Genomic DNA, 19,003 nt, shown 5'->3' on the forward strand with positions numbered 1-19,003 from the left:
TCTAGTATTCCTTGGATTCCCAAAAATGCCCCTATCATAAATTTCCCTCTATTTTTCTCCAATTGTCTTATCCCTCTCTTTCTCTCACTTTTTCCCTCTCTATCTCTCAAGCTCTCGTACAAAAAAAAAAAAAAAAAAAAGGCAGCTTAATCTATACAAATTTTCGAGCTTGGATTTCAGGGGCAAGTTGTGAATCCTTTCAAGGCAAGAACTTCATTTTGGATTTCAGATAAAAATTGAATAGGTAAGTATATATTTGTTATATGTAGTGAGGAAACTTGTTTATCAACATTGTTTTTGCTATTTCGAACAGATCTGTGTATGCCTTCATGTTTTATTGTAATTTTTCACTATCGAAATGGATTTTCGTTCCTTTTTTGGTTTTTTTCTGGGTTTTTTGTCTACCTCGATGAGACTTGATGGTCCTCGACAAAACCCTCATATGCTTATATTATTTGTCTACCTCAGTATGCCTCGATTAGACTCGATGGCCCTCGATGGACCTCGATAAAACCCTCATATGTTTATATTATTTGTCTATCTCGATATGCCTCAATGGTCCTCAATGGACCTCAATAATACCCTCTCACATTAGGGAAAATGGCTACCTCGATGGGCCTCGATAAAACCCTCAGACTTTTAGGAAAATGGGTACCTTGATGAGACTCGATGGTCCTGGATGGACCTCGATAGAGGCATAGAACTTAATGTATGTAGTATATGCCTCGATGGGACTTGATGGGTTCATAAGAAATTTGTTGGGCAGTCTGCCTCGATTGTAATTGATAGACCTCGATAGGTTGACCTTGATAGTTTGGCCTCGATAGGTTGACCTCGAGATAAATTGATTTTTTGCTGTTTGATGTTATAGTATTTATTTTTGACCTATTTTTTTGTTTTTTTTTTATATAGATTCATATGTTTCCATATTTGTTGCATTCAATGGTGTTTGGGAACTAGAAAATAAGGATTGGATTTTTAGGGAGGCTAAAAATCAAGTTTTGCCTTTGGAGAAGGGTGTGACGTATGAGCAACTGCATGACATTCTATACGATGAGCTTCAAGTGGATAAATGTGTGCATGACTTGAAAATTGAGGTCCCGTACACATGCCTATCACAATCCGTCAAACCTACCTTTATAAAAAATGATAGGCATGTGCGTGCATTCATTGGGTTAGCATCGAAATCTGTAGAGAAGTTGATTCCTCTGTGTGTGACATTGGTTAAGAAGGGAGGTATAAGAAATGCATCGGCCTCTCCCAACATTAATAAAGAAGTTCGATTTGAAGAGAACATTTCTCCCCCATGTCATGGTTTCAAAGGAACTCAAAGTGAGGTTGGAACATTTGTTCTCGGGACAAATCCAGACGTTATAGTCCATGATGATATCCCTGTTAGAGATCCGCCATATTTGCATGACACAGCGGAGTACGATCCATTGGCTACGATCCTTATGTCAACAACGATCTTGTTCCTGATGCAACAGATCTTGGTGGGCCATATATTAGGGCAGGTTTGCCAACACAGAGTTCAGATGTTATGGTAGCTGAGGAGCGCAGAATAGAAGATCGGCAAACACTTGGGACCAGCAGTAGTCATCCAAGTCCAAGTAGAACCGATGATAGTTTTAGATGGAGTTCTCCATTAGACTAAGGTGAAGAGTGGAGTGCTCCCATATTCACCAAAGAGGATATAGAGGCCTCACATCAACATCATTCCTTAACCAGCAAAGCTTTAGGAGATTTGCACCTTGGCAAGTTCTTTCAGAACAAGCTTAAATTGAAAACCAAGGCATCCATATTTGCGATGAAGAATAATATTGAGTTTATGGTGAAGAAATCTGGGACTGATGTATGGTACATTACCTGCAAGGATCCTGATTGTGGTTGGAGATTGAGGGGTAAGAAAAAAATGCGATTTGAAATGTTCGAGATTACTGTATACAACGAAGTACACACTTGCTCACAAGAAATTTGAGATAAGGACCATCGTCAAGCATCACCATGGGTTTTTGGGCACCTAATCAAGAGGAAATTTTCTACCGATGGTACTCAGTACATGGAAAACAACATGAGGGAGGACATGAAGCACCATTTTGAGGTTGAAATGAGCTATGAGAAGGCATGGAGATGCAGAGAAAAGGCTCTTATGTATGTCAGAGGGACACCTGAGGAATCATACTCCAAGTTACCTGGATACCTGTGTCAGTTGGAGCATAAGAACCCATGTACAATTACTGATTTTGTAGCAGAAGATGGTCGTTTCTTGTATTGCTTCTTTTCCCTCGGTGTTTCTAGGCGTGGTTTCCAGTACTGTCGTCCTGTAATTTGTATGGATGGCACATTCTTGAAGAATAAGTATGGTGGGAACATGCTCTGTGTTGTTGCGTTGGATGCAAACAACCAGTTATTTCCAATTGCGTTTGCATTGGTGGATAGTGAGAACCATAACTCTTGGACTTATTTCATGCGAAAATTGAAGGAAGCCATAGGGGATGTTGAGAACCTAGCTTTTGTATCAGACAGGCATAAAAGCATTAATCATGCTTTGGAGCTTGTGTTCCCAGATGCCTATCATGGTGCATGTTACCATCACATCTGTATGAATGTGGTGGCAAAATTCAAAACTGACCATTGTCAAGACATCATGGGTGTGCAGTGTACACATTTCGAAGAACAGAATTTCACAAATTCTTTGACAAGATTAAGGTAATTGATCCGCCTATTGCTCAATATCTTGAGGGAATTGGTTTTGAAAGGTGGAGTGGCACTTATTTTCCTGGTAACCGATACAATATCATGACGAGTAACTACGCAGAAAGCTTTAACAATAAAACCAATGAGACAAGGAGCTTTCCAGTTGCCACTTTTCTTGAATTCATAAGATTCACTCTTCAGTCTTGGTTTGCAGATAGACGTGAAAGAGCTGCAAAAACAACAACTGTGTTATCACTTGAGATGGAAAATGATTTGAAGCAAATATGTGATAAAGCAATTTTCCTGGATGTCCAAGTCCTTGGTCATCATGAATTTCTTGTGATCGATGGTAATGGTGATGGTGAGGTGAACTTGGCCACAAAATCATGCTCTTGTTGCATGTTCCAAACCATTGGGATACCCTGTGTACATGATTTTGGTGCACCCAGAAAAAGAAGCATAAACATTTACTCATTGTGTTCTCCTTACTATAGAATCGAGGCATTGAGGGACACTTATAAAGAAACTATTTACCCTGTTGGGAACGAGGATGAATGGGTAATCCCTGATCACATCAGAGATATGGTTGTTGGCATCCCCATTGAGAAAACCCCAGTAGGAAGGCCCAAGAAGCAGAAAGTGGGTAGGCGAAAGACAAACCTCTATGCTTCATGCGGGGAAAAGATCGTCAAGCCACGTAAGTGTAGCAGATGTGGTGGTAGTGGGCACAATAGGAAGTCATGTAAAGCTAGGCTTTAAAATTTTGAGTTATGTAATTAATCAATTGATTTTGCTGCATTTATTATATTCAGTACTTCTTCTAATACTTTGTTTGTTTTGATCTAAATAAATAGCTCTTCACAAAAATTTTCCAGTCTACCTCGATGTATGTATCGAGTCCTATCGAGGTAGATATATGTATTATTATGACCCTATCGAGGCAGATGGGATTATGTATTATTATGACTCTATCGATGTCAATCGAGTCTTATCGAGGCAGATTTGGTTATTATTATTTTTTAGCTATCGAGGCAGTTCGTTTGGCCCATCGAGTTTTGTCGAGGCAGGCACTTTATGTGAATTTAGTAGTTTTTTATTTAATAACTTTTTCAAAAAATAATGTTTGATAAAAAATAATATACAAATATAACTATATGCTATACTATCCAAGAGGTGTATCAAGCAAATGTAAAGAGCATCACGGGGACAAATTCTGATAGAATAGGTCCACACACCACTTGGTCCTGAAATGCTGGATGTTCTCATCGATAATGGTATCGAGTGGTAGCCTGGAAACCAAATTCTCAATATGTTTGATGGAAAATAGACCACAATCCCCACTGCATATAATCGATTTTGTGTCAATACAAGATAAAAATAACTTTAATATTCAGATTTCAAAATACACTAATTAAATAGAGGAATACCTTGTCTTAGTCTGAGGACACTCATCAGAAGAAATACGACAATACGAAAAAGGCTTTGCGTTCTGCTCAGGATATGTCAGGAGGTTGTCATGGTCGTCAAACATGCCAGAACATCACAACAACGAAGGCAACAATAAGCACCAAGGCTTGATCACTTCCTCCAATAGAGTCAGACTAAGCACACTATGGTTGGAATCATACATGTTGATGCACCACGTTGGAGTGGAGACTTCAATGGCGATCCAATGTGCGACTTTCTCGACGTACAAGGAAAAATATATTTCACTCACATTTTGCCAGGATACGAGGAATTGATTATCATCACCCTTCAGCATTTTCAGCACATCGTCGTCCCATGTATACTTAGTGCTGGTCTCTCTGAAATGATTCCAACGACCTAGGCACACTTGAGGGAATGTTGTGTTCATGATCGCAGCATCCTGCCGAAATGCGGCATGACAAAAGTGGCGTCGACGGCGTAGCATGTCTAGAGCGGCATCAATATGCTGAAAAAACATTGAAAATTTGTTAGTACCATCAATATATTTTAAGATTGAATTGAAAACATAAATGTAATTTACATACCAAATCCCAAAGCCAAGTTTGGACTGTGTGCAACTGCAAGAACCATGCCACACCGTGCGTCCCAGTATGGACGTTCCGATCTCTCTTGTTGAAGATCCTCCAGATGATTCACTTATGGAAGCTATTCTCCTGCTGCAGATCACACTTCCTCAAAGGTTCAGTAACTAGCCCTTGTTTATCTACTCTCATCCTCTTCATTGGGTCGGTGAAGTCATCAAAACACTTGGGCCTGCGTTTCTTCCTGACAACTTCAAGGCCAGCTGCCTCCTCAGGCTGTAGTACTCGTACACTGGGACTGTCGGCATCACTGGAAACTACAAATGTCTGGGCATGTGGAGTGGAGGGTGGATCACCTGGCTCGTAGTCCTCATGCAAGATATTAGACTCTGTATCTGATTTTAAGTGGGTGGATCGACATGAGACCACTGAAAGCAGTTGCGCCAACTGAGCCATGATCGTAGTCTGATTTTGAAGTAAGGTTGTCTGGCCCTCCTCAACCCTCTTGAGCCTCTGCATCAACTGCTCATAATCAGGTTGGGCAACCTGACTAGTAGGGGTGCACACGGGTCGGGTTTTCGGGTTTCGGGTTCAGGTTTTGCGGGTTTCGGGTTAAGAAAAATGGTACTGAAACCGATCCGAAATTTTCAGGTTTTTTCGGGTTCGGGTTCGGGTTTAATTTCGGGTTTGCTGGGCCATTTGTGATTTTGGGCCGAAAAGCCCAGATTTGCAAAAATGCCATTTTTTTTCAAAAATACCATTTTTTTTTTCAAAAATACCATCTTTTTCCAAAAATATGGTTGTTTATTTGCTAAAAAAAACATTGTGAGTTATAATAGTCCATACTTTTATACATGATTAAAAATTAAAATTATTTAAGTTTATATTTATTATTTAAGTTTATATTTATTTTTATTTAACATTTAAAAGTTGTGATTATTTTTTTAATGTAAGAGTTATATTAAATGTTTTAGACAATGAATTGTAGAAATGAATTTCTTTATGAAATATATTTTTTATTAATGGATAAGTGTGGTTTTTTTTTTTGAAAAAAAAAAACAAAGTCATAAAGTAATTCTAATTTGTTGGAACTTGAAAGACTTTGTATGAAACATTCATTCATTAAAAAAAAAAGTATCAAAAATCAAAACTTTACAATTGAAAGGATATTTTGTCTATATAATGTAATTTTTCTTTTCAAAATGTTTTATCATTTAAACTATGTTATTATACATCCTTTAATTTAAAAAAAAAAATAAGAAAAGAAAAAAGAAGTTAAAATATAATGTCAATCAAATCAAACACTTAAAATACAAACAAAGTTCAAATTACCAATTACAAAACAAACATTAAAAATGTCAAAGTCCCAAAATACAACCATAAATAAACAACGATAAAATCCATAAACTTAAGTATATAACTAGTTAACCACAAAACCAAAATAAAGTCCATAAGTCGTCTACAACCATAAACATTAAATTCAGTCCATAAAAATTCAAAATACATGAAAAGTCCATGCTCTTTCCTTCTTTCCTTTCCTTCCTTCCTTTTCTTCATTCCTTTCAAAATTCAAATAAAAAAAATTATTAAAGAAAAGAAATCAAGGATAATAAATAACATAAAGGCAAGTAGGCACGAATAAATTCTTACAAGCAATTGCAATTCTTTTAATTTGTAGATTGTTGTGCAGCAGATGAGGTTGAATACTGAAAATTGACAGAGGATGAAGCTGGCCCAGGCCCAACACTTGTAGGATCATTGGTCATCTCTACAAATATTATTAATATAAAAGATAAATATTAGATTATAAAAAAACATTCACACACTTAAAATAAATATTAAAATATACTAAACTACCTGACTCAAGATACTCTGATGTTTGAAGCGCTTCTTCTTCATCCATATAGTCTCGAACAATGATGGGTTGATGTGATCCGCTCCACCAGTTATTGAGACAAATTAATGCTTCGACCATCCTTTGGCTTAGTGAGCTTCTAAAAGGATCTAAAATTCGACCTCCTATAGAAAATGCCGCCTCAGAAGCAACGGTGGTAATCAGTATAGCTAACACATCACGAGCCATGAGTGACAAGATCTTGTACTTGCACCCACTACTAGCCCACCATCCCAAAACATCAAAATTCTCAGTTGGTCGCTCAGGTTCCTCTTCCAAATATTTATCGACCTCATTTTTTGTCACTCCATCATCCTTCTCCAATCTCCGTGCCACAAACTCATCATGAAAATTGCGTGACTTCTTGTTGGCACTAGGTCGACCACTAACAAGCATGACGAATGTGGATGAAGAACTAACAATAGAGGTTGATTGTAGCTGAGTCATAGATGCCGATGGATGAAGACTTGATGTTGTCTCATTATATTGATCAAACATTGCCCACATTTTCTTCTCTACCTTTTTCACCATCTCTTTGCATGTCATCTCATCATAAGTAGCACTAAAGCAATGACTGAGATAGTCAAGCTTGTATCTTGGGTCAAGGACCAAGGCAATTAGAAGTGCCTCATTGCAATTATCAAGTTTTCCCCAATACTTGTCATACTTTAGTTTCATGCTCATTGCCATTGTCCTCAATAACTCATTCTCATCATCGTTAGCTACTAAGTCATACAACTCCTGTTGCATATTGGAGATCTCAATGAAGTACTTATTAACAGTAACATAAGTAGACCCACTAAACTTTAATGTTACTTCATAAAATGTCTCCAAAAACCTCAAAAACACTGAAGCATTTTCCCAATCATCAACAGTGGGGGGCCCCTCCTTTGGTATTTCATCTTTGTCAACCTCATCAAAATATTTCATATAATTAGCATCTCTTTTCATCCTGTCAAATGCCTTCCAAAATTTCATTGCACAATTGAGCATTAGATATGTGGAGTTCCATCTTGTTGGGACATCTAAACACAGAATCCCTTTACATTCAATCTTTTCCTGCATGACACGCTCCTTAAAATTTTTTAGCCTAGCAAGAGAAGACCTAACGAACCTCACATCATTTCTAATTGCTGCAATTGACCCATGTTTTTCCTTCAACCCTTCAGTGACAATTAGGTTCACAATATGAGCGCAACACCTCATATGTAAAAACTTTCCATCCAAAATTCGGCCCCTCTCTTTCTCCTTGAATTGTTGCCTCAAGTATCTAATGGCAACATCATTAGACGAAGCATTGTCTACCGTAATGGTAAAAAACTTAGAGATGCCCCAATCTAAAAGACATAAGTCGATCTCATGGCCAATGGTTTCCCCTTTATGATCTACCACTTGGCAAAAATTGATAATTCTTTTCTGATACTCCCAAGAATTATCAATCCAATGAGCAGTGATGACCATGTAATTCAAATTTTGAATGGAAGTCCAAGTATCGGTAGTAATCAATATCCTCTCACGGCTCAAAATATTTTTCAATGTCGCCTTCTCCTCCTTATATAACTTCAATACATCTCTAGCAACAGTCATTCGAGAAGGGATCTCAAACCTAGATTGGAGTGTTTTGACAAATCTTTTGAACCCTTCACCCTCGACATGTCTAAATGGCAACTCATCCAACACAATATATTGTGTGAGGGCTACCCTACAAGCTTCTTTGTTATAAGCTACCGCTACTAAGCTTGTCTCCCCCTCTTTCCCTCCATTTACATGATGAAAGCTTAAAGTCTTTTGTCTCTGCTCATCAATCTTATACGGACTTAGGTCGCATACTTTCTTAAAATGGTTCCACAAATGACTAGTCTCATGTTTTCTACTGTCACACAAGAAGTCAAGCCCACAATAATTACATATGCACTTGGGGGGAGGAGACTCTTCGTTAGGATCTGTCGAGGGTGGAGGAGGATCTTCCTTAGTAAAATGATCCCAAATAGATGACCATTTTTCTCTTTGTTTTCCCGGTACTACTAGCACTAGGGATGGGGGGAGGTCTAACCCTCTTTCTAGCTCTAGTTTTTCTACCCTGATCAGTAGGAGGAGCAGGATTTTCAGTTTGAGTGAGAGGTGGTTGTTCTTGATCATCTATTGGGGGAAGAGTTTCATCTACCTCATCAATATCCATTACCTAATTTTAGTATAGCAAATGTTAAGAGAGATCAATTATTAAGTTCACTCACAACAAGAGATTTATTAAACTTAAATAACTAAAGAATTCAATTCCATTATTAAGAAGTAGCACCATAAATTAACATGTTTTCAATGACATTATTCTTTGAAAAGTTACTAAAAAAAAAAAGCAGACATCAACAGTGAAAATTTTGTTATTCATTTAAAGTAATCTTCATAGTCCTCTTCTCAATAACAATATTGAATAATAAAATTTAAAAAATCTGGCCATTGGTATAATATATAACAACAGAACATATATTATTTGTTTCACACTACTAATTAAAAAGCAAAACATAGCATTTTAGTATATTGATTACAAGAACAAATTTTCATTTTCTATAACCAAATTATATTCTATTGCAACAGGTCTACTTCCAGCAGGGGCATTAAAGCTTGTCTTAATTAAAAATGATTTTCTTCACATAAGTATCTAACAAATCCATGGAAATTCAAGTATGACACACAGGCAAACATATTTAAGGCCGCAATATTCATATCTTTGAAAGTCTGTTTTTAGAACAACATTGAGAATATAAGACCATATTGTATTCATAATATGCACCGAAAGAAAACAGTAACAGATACAAAACAAATTATATAAATATATATATTGATGAAAAAATAACTCATCACTATATACAAAACATATATACTATCAGAAAGAAAACATATATATATACTAAATGTAAATACAAAATCAGCTCATCAATTTTAATTATGGAGCTAGAGAGTTGAGTTACGTGCTTGCTTTAACAGTTAAAGAAACCTTACCGAACGGCTGGCTGGCGAGGCTTGCCGCTGGTGGTGGTCGTGCGATCTGGTGGCTGTGCGATCTAGTGGTGTCGCCGCGTGAGAGCTGAGGGTGAGGGAGGCTCCTGGCTCTCGTCTCGATGGGTCTGCAGGCAGTGGCACTCGACTGGGCTGCTGCTCTCTTTTCTCCTGCCGTGCTAATCTGAAGCTTGAAATTCAAGAGGGAGGCTGCCGCTTGAATGAAACAAAAGAGAAGAAGACAAAAAAAAGGGGGCGGGTTAGTTTACTTTAGGGTTCAGTTTTTTTTTTCAGATTTTATTTATTTATATTTATTTTTTAAAAATTTTCGGTCGGGTTTCGGGTTACACCCGAACCCGACGGCACATGTTTTATAAACCCGAACCCGACCCGATTTTTTCGGGTTTGGGTCGGGTTAGACCCGATTTTTTCGGTTTTTTCAAAAAAATGGGTTCTCCGGGTTCGGGTCGGGCGGGTTTTCAGGTTTTGCGGGTCCCGTGTGCACCCCTACTGACTAGAGGAAGGTGCACAGGCCTGTGAAGTGCCCTCCTCAACCCTCGGGACATCCTCGTAAAGAATGGAAGCTTCCTTTGCAACCTCTGCCAGCTTCTCTGCCTCCTTCTCAGGCACTACTTCCTCCGCTGCAGTCCCAGCCTCCCCCACAGTTGATTCCAACTCAGGGAATAACCTAGAATCAACGTCTGGGAGGCTATTGTAGTAGACTACCTCACCGGGACATGGCTTCAGCATGGAAAATACCACTAACTTCATGATTGAATAACATGTGTGAAAAAAACTTTAATAAAATAAACCGTTAATCAATTAATTTGTGACATTAACAAGATAAAGTGGAACTTACTTGATAGTTGCTGAATATAGGAACCAACTGAGCTGTCGAAATAGTGATATCGGTCTTCGTAGCCCAGCTAAGCATCCTGAGAATCTGGTTCCCACTATTCTCACCGAACTTACTCCTGATAGTTGGCATGGCCTCAAAAGCCCAGTACAGAAGTGCGGGGGCATACCCATAGAAACTATACTTTGACTCCTTCTGTTTATTGCTCGAACCCTTTTTCTTCTTCTCCTCGTAATGCTTCAATTACTTCTGCATGTCCTTGTGAACTCCTCTAATAACCTTCTTGAAGGACAACTTCCCCCATGGATACTTGAAAAAGTAGTCAAGATCCTCAACCATCTTCAGGGAATCACCCCATATCATCGTTGTCTTCTCTGGGGCATTCAATACCCCCTCTATCAAATAGCACAAACCCAGCTTAAATGCATCTTCTGGGTTTATCAAGGCCTTCAAAGCATCTTCCAATTGGCCAAAACTAACCTTTGAATCACATTAAAGTATTCCTGGATGATCCGATCACTTAAAAGATGCCCTCTCAACTCATCTGGGGATGGCGTGTTCCCAAAATTCAGCTTGGTGACTAGGGCAAACTCTGCAATCCCAAATTTGCAAAGACTGTTGTCCAAGTAGAATTGGCCCTCTTCAGCCTTCTTGCATTCCACCTTCTGCAACATAAGGTGATGCAGCAGAACCTCGGAAAAACTAAACGACTTAGCCTTGAAGAGCTGTCCCAACGGGCATGCCTGTGCCCGTTCAATTATCCCTTGCCTCTTAAATTGCTCTATAAGGGTTTCTAAGTAAGCACTACCCCTATAGGTGACACGACCAGGAAAGTGCTTCTCCAATGACACAATCAATTCAGGCATCTGAAAAAAAAATGTTAAAAATACAATTTTAAACAATCTGGTAACTATCGAGGCCTATCGAGGACTATCAAGGCCCATGTAAAATCAGAAAATGCATAGTTCTATCGAGGCATATCGAGGCAATGCAAAATCATAATATAACTACCTCTGTCGAGGCCTATCGAGGTAGGTGCTAAATCAGCCATAAGTCTTATTCTATCGAGGCCTATCGAGGCAGGTGTTAAATCAGCCATATGTCTAATATCATCGATGCCTATCGAGGTCTATCGAGGCAGATGCTAAATCAGCCCTATGTCTCATTCTATCGAGGCACCTGAAACTGAATATATCTAATAGCGTTGAGTCCTATCGAGGTCTATCGATGTCAATAAAAAACAGAACCTAACATACATTATTGAGGTATATCGAGGCCTATCGATGTGGGTCAATTTTTTTGAAAAAAACCTAGATTTCTCAGTTACCCAGCCCCGATCTATCCTATGAACAAAACATCAACAAAAACCCAGACATTGCAGATTAAAAAGAAAACCCTCACCTTCGCGTACTTGGGAGTTGTTTCACCTACTTCAGAGTTGTTTGGTTGCCTCTAGGTGCTTCCGGTCCAATGTTCAAGTGCTGGTTCCGAAGACCTTCTCAGACAATGCTTCTATTCTCCGATTTCGTTAGGTTGCGATGGATTCAAATGTAGGTTTTGAGAGTTTTTTTTGTTCGGAATCGAGAGTGAGAGAGAATATAGAGAGATAGAGAGAGAAGAGAGAAAGAGTCAGAATAAACGGCATGAGTATTTTGGGAACTAAGGTAAATAATAGGACTAAAATGAGACTCGTATAATGATAGGGTATCTTTTAAATACAATCTCCTGAAATGCATTTAAAGTCAAATTTCCCTTCTTAAAAAAATAACATATAAAATAGGGTTTATACTTTTTTGGATCATGTGTTTTGTCCTATTACGCATTTGGACCCTGTATTTTGACAAATTATTTTTTGGACCCTATATTTTATAAAATAGTTAAAATAGAACCCTAAACTCAATTTTGATGAATAAAAAATTGAATATAATAATACAGTTTTTAAGCAAAATGATTTTATTTTTGTTCTGAATTGTTAGTTTGGTAAATTATTTGTGATTTTAATTGAGAAAACATTGACTAAAATTGGGTTTAGGGTTCTATTTTACTATTTTACAAAATATAGGATCCAAAAAATAATTTGTTAAAACACAAAATCCAAATACATAATAAAAAAAACACACAAAGTGAAAAAAAAAAAAAAAAAAAGTATAAATCCCATAAAATATATTTTTCACAAAAAGAAACATGCAAAGACGTAATGACGGTGTCTTGGTCATAATTCAGCCGAGATCGCCATAGTTCGTCTGCTGACGTCATCGATGGCCATTTCGAGCGCCTTTCATGCCGACAACGTCGAAACTCCGATGCTAGTCAACACCGTCGACGGCGCCGTCGATTACAGAGGTCGTCCTGCTTCCAGATTTGATTCTGGTGGTTGGAGATCAGCGGCTTATATCATAGGTAAATTTTATTTTATTTTATTTTTCTGTTTTTTTTTTTAAATGAGTGATGAAAGGAATGGAAGAAAATTGAAAATATGAGTGTGGTTGACTGAAAGTGGTGCAGGTGTGGAAGTGGCAGAGAGGTCAGCTTACGGTGGGATCGTGTCGAACCTCGTAACATTCCTGACTGGACCGCTGGGACAGTCAACGGCCACGGCTGCCGCCAACGTCAACTTTTGGGACGGAACGGCGTCGTTGCTGCCTCTTTTGGGGGCTTTCGTTGCCGATTCTTTTCTCGGCCGCTATCGCACCATCACGTTGGCTTCTTTTCTATATATTTTGGTTTGTTCTTCTGGCTCATCAAACATTGTTTTTAATTTTGGATTAGCTCCTTACAAATCATTTTCGTTAAAATATATTATTTGTTGATCTTTATCTAATTATGGGTTTTCAACTTTCAATAGTTGGAATTTTTTTTTTTTTTAGGTTTTTTTTATTCATTTCTTTTATCTGGCAAAAATGTGTTACTTTTCTTGTTCATATTAGTTTTTAAGGGAAAGGGGAAGATAGACCCTTGTTTGTTGAACTACACACTCACTGGCTTTGTTTGGATTGTAGATTTTGCTGAGAAAGAAAAAAAAACAGAGAGAAATTGAAGGGGAAAAAAATGAACGAAAAACACTTCTAAGGTTTCATAAAATTTGCTTTTCTAATGTTTGACTTTCTCAATGTCTATATTTTTCTAAGGTTTCATAAAGTTTTCTTTACCAACAATGTTAGACTTTCTCAATGTCTAGTTTTTTTATTCCAATTATTCTTCAAAATCTAAAGAAGACAAAACCAAAAACCTACAAACAAAGGGTGGTAGTTACTTTTAATAATATGGGAAGGCTTTACTTAGATCTGTTACATAAAGTATATGTAAGAGGGAGAACTTGAGGCTTATTTGTACAGTTAGTCCCACCCAATATGTCTTTTAGTTTTGGTGCAAAAACTTCCTTCAAACTAAGTTCCTTTAGTTTTAGTAGATGTTTTCATGTGACTATTTTTTTTTCCAATAATAAAACATCTAAAAATCATGAAGTTTCATTTAAATAAACTTTAAATAAGAAATAATAATGATATGTGCACCATAACATTGCACCAACAGACGTGGTACTGTGCAAGCCCACATAAGTCTCCTCCACATGAGTCTCCTCCCTTTCTCTCCTATTCGCTCTCTCTCTCTTCCTCCTTTTCACCTCGGCAGTTTCTCTCTATGCGACCCCTCTTGCCGACTCCTCCCTCTCTCTCCTTCCTCCGCACCCATCTCACAGTCTCATCTCTATAATTTAGGTAAACATAAAAGAGAGAGAGAGTTCATACTCTATTGCAATGAATGAAAAATGAATTTTATTCAAATGAATAGTCAGTCGAGGAATACTGGGGAGCTATATATAACTTAAAGAAACAAAGAAAAGAGCCAATAAAGGCTTGACAGTTGGCTAAACTAATAACAAAGTCAACAAAAGAATAAAACAATATGATTGAAACAGTAATCTTAATATATGCATTATTAGAAAAAGAAATAGTGTGAAGAAAATGATACCATTTTATGAGAAACATGGTGATCTAATGATTTTAAACCTTCACCTTCTTTAGTCTTCAAACTCAAGTAAAACAAGTTCAACATATAATATATTTAGATGTAGGGGTATGTAGTTTGAGACATTTTCATAAAAACAAGTTCAACTTAATTCCTACGGTGTAGATTTTTCTTGTGGAAGAAAATGGCAAGAGGTTTTTTGACGATGATGCAAAAGGTTGGCATATTGGGTTGCCATTAATTGCTGGCTCAAATTGAAATGGAAAACAGGGACTAGGTTTGTTGACTCTCTCAGCTATTCTGCCTTCTCTGATTGGATTTGAATGCCAAAGCCACAAACTCATACCCTGTTATTCTCCTCAGCTCCAAGTACTTTTGTTCTTCTTTTCTCTGTATGTAGTAGCGGTTGCCCAAGGTGGACACAAGCCATGTACTCAGGCTTTTGGAGCTGATCAGTTCGATGGTCAAGATCAAGAGGAGTGCAAGGCCAAGAGCTCATTCTTCAACTGGTGGTATTTCAGTCTATGTGCAGGTTCTTCAGTAACAGCTTCAATTCTAAACTACATCCAAGACAACCTGAGTTGGGCTCTTGGATTTGGGATCCCTTGTATGCTGATGGTCATTGCATTGACTGTTTTCTTGCTTGGAACTTCAACTTATAGGTATAGCATTCCACAGAATGGGAAAGGTCCCTTTATGAGGATTGGCAGTGTATTTGTTGCAGCATTTAGGAACTGGCAAAGAAGTACCCCAACTACCACACCAACTGAACTGGAATTTCAAGGGTTTTTGCCTCACCAAAAGTCTCAACAATTCAAGTAAGGATCTTGCTTGGCCTTCTCCATATTTTTTTAGAAGTAGAGTGATAAATGAATAATAAAAGGTTTAAAGGAAGATGGAAAAAGAAATTCAAAATGGAAGTTCTGAAACACTTAAAAGGTCAGTATTTTGCTGATAATATTTGTTAAAGCAACTTTTCTTAATACTAGGTTCTGAACAAGAACAAAACGCATTCAATTCAAAATTAGTCAAAGAACACACAATTAACCAAAGCATAAAACTAAACAAATCAACTCCACGTGATTTGGCTAACTACAAAATTCAAACTTATTAAAACTGTTATGAAGTCCACATAATCATCAAAATAGCATACACCAAAGAAATGGTTTGACTGAAGTGTAAGAAATCTACATTTTCTACTATCCCATGGCAACTGACAATGAGTAAATTGAATGGGGCGTTTGGTTTTCTTGCTTTATGATTCATTATACAAAGTTTCTACAAACTTACCCCAAGATGCATTATTTTCATTATTGCATTTGAAATCAGTTTTGTACAATTCCTTGTAGAATGAAATTCTTTATCAGTCTGGTATAACATTACACTATTCAGGTTATTGATTTTTATTTAAAATAAAAGTAACTTTGTACTATATAGGGTCTAAAACAACTCTCATCTCCAATACTGGCATGGAGAAACGAATTTGTAGTACATGTTGCTTGCGAACTAGATTTATGTCACTTTAACATGTTTCTGATTATCAGAATCTCTTTCCATCGAGCTAGACCAAGGAAACTGCTTAATCTTGTTTTCAATTGCTTCCTTGAATCAAAACTATATTAATGTACTCTTGCATCCTATAATGTGTCAGATTCCTTGACAAAGCCTTGCTTGCCCCAAATCATTTGAATGGAGATGGCAGTGTCTGTACCATAGCCGAGGTTGAAGAAGCAAAGGCTGTACTTAGGCTTTTTCCAATCTGGGGTACTTGTTTGATATATGCCATTGTGTTCTCACAGTCCTCAACTTTCTTTACAAAGCAAGGAGTTACCATGGAGAGAACAATTTACGGACGCTTTAAAATACCAGCGGCTTCACTTCAATCCTTCATTGACATTGGCATCCTTATCACTATTCTCATTTATGACCGCATTTTTGTTCCATTAACAAGATCTTACACCAGAAATCCATCTGGCATCACAATGTTACAGAGGATCGGAACTGGAATTTTCATATCTGTCTTCTCAATGATTGTTTCAGCTGTAGTTGAGATGAGAAGGCTTAGAACTGCTCAAGTATATGACCTAGTTGACAAACCAAGTGAGACGATTCCGATGAGCGTGTGGTGGTTGGTACCTCAATACCTCCTGTTTGGAATAGCTGATGTTTTCACGATGGTTGGTCTCCAGGAGTTCTTCTACGACCAAGTCCCAACAGAACTAAGAAGCATAGGACTTGCCCTTTACCTTAGTGTATTTGGTGTTGGGAGCTTCATAAGTAGCTTTCTTGTCTCTGCCATTGAGAGGGCAACTGGTGGGGTTGGCCGAGATAGCTGGTTTTCTAATAACCTGAACCGAGCTCATCTCGACTACTTCTATTTGCTACTTGCTGGACTTAGTCTAGGAGGATTCGCTGCGTACTTTCATTTTGCTAGATCTTACATATATAATAGAAGGGGCACATTGTAAGTGGTCTGTTCTCCCACTATGGTACAAATGCAAATTGTGTTTATACTGAACTTTGCCAAGACTGTAAATTTCTTCAATTGTAATAATATTCAATAACAACTTCAAAAGTCCATATGCCTCCATTTGTATGAATCAAGTTACCAACTTGAGAAAAGACACCAACTGCCTCTCTGTACCAGCTACTTTTATGGTTGTTCATAAGGTAATAATTTATTCCATCAAGATATTGTTTTTTTCTTTTTTCTTTTGGGAAGTCCATCAAGATATTCTTGCATGCATTGGTCTTAATAACTAATACGACAACTTATAGCCAAATCTTACCAAATAAATTCATTATGATTTTATAAAACAATTAATTTATTTCTTAGACTTTTCTCCAATGGTGACATGATATGTTGGTCTTTTGTATCACTTTATTTATGGCAAGGGACTAGAGAATGTAACAAAAGTTTGAAGGAATAAAGTTTTATCATAAAATAAATAAATAAAAAAAGCATTTAAGTGTAACTGTTGACTAAGAATAAAATAACCTTTTGCAATCAATTATTCATGAATTTATCATGTCAAAAATATTATTCATGCATTTATAATAATATTTTCTTGTAGTGAGAATGTAATTGTGTCTATATGAGTGAAGTTAAAACTATAATTTTATTAAAAAATTTAATATAAAAATAACTTTAGTTCAAAAAAAATTCAAATTGCTTAACAAAGAGTCAAACTTTGTTATGTATAAAAATTTGATATTATAAGATGGTATATGTATAATAATATTTTCTTAAACCAATAAATTTCAAATATTATTTTTCAATGATTGGTAATTTTTATTAAAAGCTATCATTTTGTTTTTAATTTCAATAGAATTATTTTATTATTGTTTTTTTAGCACTATTCAAATTCAAGCATTTTGACAATTCAATTTTTTTTTTTTAATTTAAGTACTCAAAGTTGAAAATTTGATTATTTAGTATTTAACAATTATGAATTATTGGACTTTAATCACTCAAAATTGAACAATTCAATCTTTTCATTTAACAATATTGAATTCTTGGACTTTTAAGCACCTATCAAAGTTGAAAAATTATTGAAATTTTTTCTCATTTCATTGTCACTCTAATCCATTCTTTATTCTATGAGAAATTATGCAACAAGGTTGTTTGTTTTCTTCTTCTACTTACCATTTTCATATAAGACAAATATAGTTTTCCCCCTTGAACTATGAAATTTGTAGAGTTTTTCCCCTTGAATTTTTTTTGTGTGGCATAAATCTCACCAGAATTATAGCAACTATTGAAAATGTATCCCTTCTGTTGTATTTTGTTAATTTTTTTAAAACAGTTTGCCAATGTAGCACTAATGTGGCGTGATTTGCAAGTCCAAGTGAAAAGTACATGCATAGATAGTGATCTAATGACAAATTTTTGGACTATGTATCTGTATTCTTAAAGTTGATATTTGTATGTTTAGCGCTAATAAATTTGATTTCGGCTAACTTCAGTTAGTTAACTAGACATTTGTACTACAACTATATCTGTGACTTGTAACTGCATTAGCAAACCTGTTGTGTAAAATATATAATATTGCGCAAGTGTACACAGTCACAAACAAGTAATAAAGTGATAAGTATATGAGTATCGTCTCCACGTGGATTGTGTTAGTAACAAATTGTGTAAAATCAATAGTTAACAATTTGAAAGAAAAGAATTGATAATGATTTGATTAAACCTAAAAACTAAGCAAGAAAGTAAATAAACCAAAGAGCAAAAAGAACAAGATAGTGATGATAAGCTAGAGTAATTAATTCTCCTTAATATGTAAAATTGATATCATTGCTGCGGGAATGCCATGTAAAATTGGGTAATATGAATCTAGAATTCCAATTTAGTTCATAGGTTTTCGTCGAAGTCACTATGGTTTTAATTATTTAATTAAATTAAACACATGTCTATGCTAATTTAACTTCAAGAATAATTATTCAAGCACCAATTCCATAAAAACTGTGCAAGGTAACAAAATATGTCTATACCATTACAAAATTAAAATCAAAGAAATTAATTTTGCACCATTCAAGTTTTATGTCTATTAATACTAACATTTTTTAGAATTAAAATTAACACAA

At 36.3% G+C, this 19,003-nt stretch overlaps 1 protein-coding gene across 1 annotated transcript; it reads left to right on the forward strand.

Moving 5' to 3' along the window:
• Positions 1-12,642: 12,642 nt before the first annotated feature.
• LOC133805221 (protein NRT1/ PTR FAMILY 5.10-like) lies at positions 12,643-17,128 on the forward strand. The gene is made up of 4 exons (XM_062243345.1): positions 12,643-12,850; positions 12,956-13,173; positions 14,687-15,234; positions 16,068-17,128. Exons 1-4 carry the CDS (start codon positions 12,709-12,711, stop codon positions 16,882-16,884), a joined length of 1,725 nt encoding a protein of 574 aa, XP_062099329.1. The 5' UTR covers positions 12,643-12,708; the 3' UTR covers positions 16,885-17,128.
• The last annotated feature ends 1,875 nt before the right edge of the window (positions 17,129-19,003 follow it).

Source organism: Humulus lupulus, chromosome X (assembly GCF_963169125.1).
Source record: "Humulus lupulus chromosome X, drHumLupu1.1, whole genome shotgun sequence".
In the NCBI taxonomy this organism is placed as follows: domain Eukaryota; kingdom Viridiplantae; phylum Streptophyta; class Magnoliopsida; order Rosales; family Cannabaceae; genus Humulus; species Humulus lupulus.